The sequence below is a fragment of the Mesitornis unicolor genome, unplaced genomic scaffold (assembly GCF_000695765.1).
Source record: "Mesitornis unicolor isolate BGI_N332 unplaced genomic scaffold, ASM69576v1 scaffold24083, whole genome shotgun sequence".
Classification (NCBI taxonomy): Eukaryota; Metazoa; Chordata; class Aves; order Mesitornithiformes; family Mesitornithidae; genus Mesitornis; species Mesitornis unicolor.
In genome coordinates this window covers 19,885-26,251 of record NW_010177011.1, presented here as the reverse complement: position 1 = coordinate 26,251, position 6,367 = coordinate 19,885, and the positions used below count along the sequence as shown (strand labels likewise).

The following is a 6,367-nucleotide window of genomic DNA, read 5'->3' as shown; positions in this document are numbered from 1 at the left end:
AGGAATGGGTTTTGTCTCATTATATATCCTGTTTCTTTTGTTATGCGGCACTGATTACCATAACAGCATCATGTACTGATGCCCCATATGGCAGCAGACAGATTAACAAATCTCACCTAGTTTCACTTTTGCCTTTCTACCTCTGTTCATTCTGTTTTGTTTTTTTTTTTTTCACAGCACTCTTTTCCTTATGGGACCCATGAAACAGTTAAAAAGGATGTTTGAGCCTACACGTTTGATTGCTACTATTGTTATGCTAGTAAGTATCAAAGGAATCAGTTTTAACTCATGCTAACCTATAAACAGTTTCCATTGTAAAGTCCTTTCATGTACATTGATGTAACACCTCATGATGTAGGTGGGTGGGTTTTTGGCTGGGTTTTATTTTTTCCCCCTTTTTCTTAAAACATCAAACATCCTGCGTGTCTGCTCTAGTGGAAAAGTATGTGTAGCACCAGAAAACCATCTTCCTATTATGAAGGACTGAGCTGAAGCCAGGTTTCTATGTTAAATGAGCATTAAGGGTCTCTGGCTGGCTTGTGTGAACCATGCAAAGGTTAGGGTGCTTGAGATCACAACATCATATTTTCATGTTGCTTAAAAGTTGAAAGATGGGAAACTAGTTTTTAAAGTTGTGCTATGGAAGTTGTTAGACACTCTATTTTGTGTAATTTTGTCTTTGCATTCTACCTGATTTGCTTTAAAGAGCTGTGTAGGTATTTCTACCTTGATAAAATCACCATTTCCTGACAAAGCAATTTCCTGCATTTGTCATCAATAAAACTGCATTAAAAATACTAAAATCGTCCCAGTTGGTGGATAGCTTCAGATTTTGAAACTTGTATGACGCAATGAGCTTGACACAAATGCAACATTCAGCTGAAGTTAGCCGTTGAAGTTATTTTTATATTCAGAAGATGGGAATTAGGGCCAACCTTCTACTGTGTGTGTGTGTGAAAATTGCTGCTAAGTTTCAGACTCTCTTTATTAAAGTGCATGTGCTTTTTTGTTTCTTGAACTTTCCTATTTTGTTTTGGAGAGTCTAAAATCAGGAGGATGGCTTAACTTGCATGAAACAGTCCTCCCATTTTCAGCGTGAATGTGTTTGCTTAGCATCAGCGCTTCCCATTTTCCCTTTAAACATCCAGAGATGCTGCAGACAACTGATAGAACTTGAGCAATTGACTGTGTGTGCCCATAGATCAACAGGCAGAAAGCCTACTGTATGGTCTGTTTTGTATGCATTTAGAGTGCCTGGAGTCAAGAGAATGCCTGAAATGTTGAACTAATTATCTTTTTTTAACTTTTTTTTCTCAATTAAAAAAAGCACATTATAATTTCTAGCACAATGGTACATGTGTATCAAAAGACTGTTAGATGTTGCTGAGGGAAGATAGAGTATTGGCATCTGCCATAGCTAAATGAGCTGTCCTGTCTTAAATTGAAAATGAAAACTTGAACTAGAAGGAGGGCCCTGTTAAAACTGGGGGTTAAACGAGAAAATAATCTAAGATGGCCTACTACCCACCTAGATTTTCACAATTATTTGGCAATAATTTTTAACAATTAGCAAGACACAGTGCAACTCTGAAAAAAGAAAGTGGTGGTTTGAATGGCTGTGCTGGACTTCATATTAAACAGGAGAGCTACTAAGCAATAGCTGAAAGTTCTTGAACATTTATTGTACTTTAGTTTTAGATTATAAGAATTAAATAATGACATAACTTCAACCCCCATGATAACCTTGATAAGCAACAGGAAATATGGTTTCACAATTAACTTTTTTTTCACATTTCTTTCAGTTGTAACTGAAAGTCTTACTTAGCAAAACAGTGAAGTGTGGTGTATACCTGTGGCACCAGGAAATGTGTGGGATGAGGTAGGGATCTGCTGATGCTGCAGAAGAGCTGTAGGAACCTTCTGCTCCTGTTCCTTTGCAGCCATAAAATTATTTTCTGGAGATATTGGGCTGATATTTCCTCATTGTTTTAATTCACTCCAGAAGTGTGAAAATGCATTTTTAAATAAGGGAAACTCTTATGGAGGATTGGATAAAACTGTGAAGTTATGTGATCTGCTTCTGTCCCTATGAAGGAATTCATTATGGAGAATATATTGTATCTAAAAACTGGAGTTGTTTCTATGTTTAATAGAAATTATTTGTTTTCTTCTAGTCATGTCTCATACTAACACTGTGTTCTGCTTTCTGGGTAAGTACTAGAGCTCTATATGTATATATAACTGGAGTGTATTTTAAAAACAAGATGCTGTCTCATTGTGTGCTGTGTCCTTCCCTGGCCTCTTCTCTCTTACTCCAGTGGCATAATGCAGGACTTGCGCTCCTTTTCTGCATCTTCCAGTTTTTTGCCTTGGCATGGTAAGTGATTTCTTCCCCACTCACTCCATTTTTCTATTGCATCTAATGTGAGTAGCTGAGTTGTGAGCAGATTTTGACCTTGCATGAGTTAGAGGGAAGGAGAATTTTAACCTTGCCATTCCCCTATCTGCAAGGCAGTGCATCAGTTAGGAGCTGGTTTGGTCCTGCTTTATGGTCTCTCGCACCACTTCAGAGTCTTTGGAGAAAGACTGAGCTCAGGGCTCCATTTGTGGAGGAAGTTCCTTTGAACATGTTTCATTTCTGTGAGCTTGAACTAAAACTGTTTTGGTTTTTTTTTTCCTTTCCCTTTTAAAGCAGTTTGTTTACTGTCTGGTATTCCTCCTTTACACTCTTATGAATTTGTGTTGTTATAAAGCCAGATATACCAATCAAATTAAGTGTCAGTGTTCTTTATGTTAACGTATGCTTTGTGTAATGTCACAGAAATACTACAGAAACTGATAGGAACATCTAGCTAGCCCTTAACACTCACCTTACCTGCCTGTAAGCTTTGAAGCATAAAGAATATTGGGTGCAGGAGAACTGTCTTTAAAGTGCTTCTAGAACATGCCTGCTGATTTTGCCATAGTGTTTCAGAACCTGGCTGAAATGACTTGCAAGAAAGCTCATTCCTGTTGCTCACAAACTCAAACCTTAATTTTGGTTGTGTAACTTGCAGTTACCTGCTCAGAGCATCAGAGGTGTGGTTCTTATTTGTGACATTTTATTATGTGACATGGAGAATAACTTTAAAAATCTTTCTTCTTAGGTACAGCATTTCCTTCATACCATTTGCAAGGTAAGCCTCCCTACTCCCCTTTGAGGTTTAACGATACAGAAAATGAGTTTGTAGAAGCATTGTTATGTATGACTTTGGATGCTTTTCCATGGTGGTGGTTTAGGGGAGAGGAAATACATGTAGTTAAACCTGAAAACAAAACTAAGCATCTTCTCTAGTGGGAGAACAGTAATGTAACACAATGAGAAGGCTTCCTGTAAAAATGTGTAAGTGTGCTAACCAAACACTAAACTTGAGGCTTGCCTTTGGAATGCTTAAATGTGGGTCCAAATGTATTCTACTGTGTACCTTTTTTCCATGTTCTCCCCCATGAGCACTGTTCTGTGTTTAAGCACACAGTTCCCTAGCCAGCTCCATCAGCCTCAGTCTCCCCCAGTGCACCACCTCAGTACAGGCTTAGAGGTATCGTTTCCACTGCAGGTAGAGGGTGAGCAGACCTGCTTCTCTCTAGTGCATTCATGTAGTTATGCAAATTATGTAAGTGCAATTAACACCTGGTCAGCTGACCTTTTAAAGTCCTCAATGTCAATGTGATAGAAGCATGGAGTGAGTCTCATAGAGCAGCATAACTGAGGTGATTCTCTTTGGTTTTGTTTTTCTTTCTCCTGCCTGTAGGGATGCTGTGACAAAATGTTTATCTGTCTGCCTGTCCTAAAACAGGAATACTGGATGCTTCACAAAGTTTTAGGAAGTACAGTAGAACTATGTTAAGATCACTGTGTATGTATGTTCCTACTTCTGTCTTAAACATGTGCCTTTCAGCTTGTCGTTTGAGGCTCCTTGTGTTAAACCCAGTGTATGCAATTGCTTTATTTTGTAAACAATGGTGTCTCTAGGACAACGTGCTTGTGGTTAAATGAAGTTCACTCTAGCAAAAGAACTGGGCAGAAATCTGGAATTTGTTATGATAATTCTGAAGTAATGCATTTGGAATATTGGTATTCTTTTTCTTCCTGCCTCTCTTGGAAAATTTTAGGTTTATGAGACATCTTAGACATAATTCTAAATGAAAAAGCTGTTTTGGAGTAAGTATGAAATAATTATGTATTTAATGAAGTATTAATTTTCAGTTTAGTTTGATGGTGTTTCCTTAAAATACATGTCAGGAAAGTTTTAATCTGTAAAAAGCAGGAAAAAGCACTTGCAAGATAAGGTTAATAAGTTCTTGGCAGCTGAAATTCCAAGTTCCTTGCCTTGCTTACAGTTAATGGCAATACATATAAGGTAGGAAACTGAATTTTTTCTCGAAGTGTGGTGTTTCTCTTCTCCCCCAGTAACACAGGAGCAGTGCTAAGCTGAGGCATAATAGGTAAGCAAATAGAGAATTTATGTATGTTGTTTTTCAAAGGACAAACTCCGTTGATAAAGTGAGCTATTGTTTAAGCAGTCTGTGCCAGGGCCACGGAGAAGACATTTTCTTCTAAACTTTTAAATAAGTTAAAACTCCATAATTTCTTTTTTTTTTCTCTTGTAAGTGGGATCAGTTTTATTTCTCCTAAAGCTCTTGCATACAGTAGTGAACCTCTGCTTTGAGGAGAAAGACAATAGAAAGTTGCACTTAGTAAAGAAAGCATGTAACAATCGAGCTGCCAGCTGCAAATGCTGAACAGTATCCAAACTCCAAGGCCACTCTACGTGCTCTCTGTCTTCTGAGCTATGTAGAATCATTTACTCCTAAACCATTGCAGTGGTCAGTTGTTTAATATTTGAGCACAGATTCTTGCTTCTGCTGTGTTGGATACTGTTTAACTGCTTTCACCTTTCCTCTCACCAAAGTGTCTTGCTGCAGTCAGGATCTATGAAGATGATTATCCAGTGGGCTTTAGTATGAACTGCAGCCTCTCTTCCCCTATCTGCCAGGAGTTCAGTCACTTAACAGCATTGTGTTTGCATGGCACACGTGTCCTTGGCTTACACCACAAAGATGTTAGCGTAGGAAAAACCTAGATGTACTTGGCAATAAAGCATAAGCCCAAATAATTCTGTGGCTTCCAGAAAATTACTAGAAACGGAGTTAATTCAAAATCCTAAACTTAAGTGTCATTCTGATAATTTATAAGGCAGTGTCATCCTGCTCTCAGGAGCCTTTTAAAAAACAAAACAAGCCAGTTTGTTTTTGAGGATGGTATGAGAGCGAAATTTTAACAGGCTTTCTGTGGATTTCAGCTGGATAGTTACTATTACAAAGACACTTGAATGGAAAATGCCACATTGAAAAACCAGCACTTATGTTGGGATGAATCAGTTGTACAGGATTATGTTCAATGCAGTGTCCTGGTGCTTTTTTTTTTTCCCAGTGTAGGATTTAGTGTTGAAATAGTGTTGGAAGTTAGTGTTGAAATAACTAGGTTGACTATTACTTTCCTTCAAAGGAAGAAATAGTTAAATGCCCGAGACAGACTGGGAAGCAGAGAATACTGATACTTCTTTTCCTGACTGATCTAAGACAAGCATCTAAAGTGATATGTGTCTTTTTTTTTATCAGGGAGTAGTTTCAAAACCTAATTTTCATCTGTCAAAGGACCCACATTAGCCTTTTATTAGGACTTTGATAATGTTTACAGAATTCCTTTGCATAAGGGCAATTGAAATGCAACTCTGATGCATCTTACATTCCGTTATTTCTTTAGCTTTAACGTCTCTGGGCGTTCATGGAAAACACTACAAGTATAGCATACAATATTTCTCCTTCCCCTCTCCAATGTATTTGTGTTAACTCAGATCATAATTCTGGTCATCAGCAGTCAAGATAATGGCATTTGACTTCTGGGGTTCTTTTTTTGAGTACTTCACAGTAGGAGGAGTAAAGGCCTTTTGCTTTATTCCTTGACCTAGCTAGTGTAGGACTGCAGTAGCCTGTGTCTCTAGCGGTTCCTCTGGAGGAACACCAGATTTGGGTATGCTGAATATTAGTTTTCCAACTTGTGTACTAGCTAACTGGAACATTTCAGCTGACTGTTATGAGCTCAACCACTTAGAATTAGGAAATTAGGAATCTACCAATAGATGGTGGGTGAACTTAAATGGATTTTTTTTCTTGCCCGGCCCCCTATCCTTAAAGCTGTAATTCAGTCTTCCCTTCAGTAAGAAGAGCAAATCTTCATTTGACTGCATAGATCGTGAGGCTAAGCAATCATGCCCTTAAAGTAAGGGAACCCAAGGGGAGATGGAAAAGACATAAGGGTCACCAG

The 6,367-nt window shown here is 38.2% G+C and overlaps 1 protein-coding gene across 1 annotated transcript in view; it reads left to right on the top strand.

The window, feature by feature from the left end:
- SFT2D2 (SFT2 domain containing 2) overlaps positions 1–3,831 on the top strand; it is a gene marked incomplete at its 5' end in the record, with an annotated part of 5,290 nt that extends 1,459 nt beyond the window's left edge. The window contains 5 exons of the mRNA XM_010181924.1: positions 178–259; positions 2,175–2,210; positions 2,319–2,377; positions 3,147–3,176; positions 3,792–3,831. Of these exons, the coding sequence (XP_010180226.1) occupies positions 178–259; positions 2,175–2,210; positions 2,319–2,377; positions 3,147–3,176; positions 3,792–3,831 (247 nt within the window). The remainder of the gene's footprint in view (positions 1–177; positions 260–2,174; positions 2,211–2,318; positions 2,378–3,146; positions 3,177–3,791) is intronic.
- Positions 3,832–6,367: the final 2,536 nt, after the last annotated feature.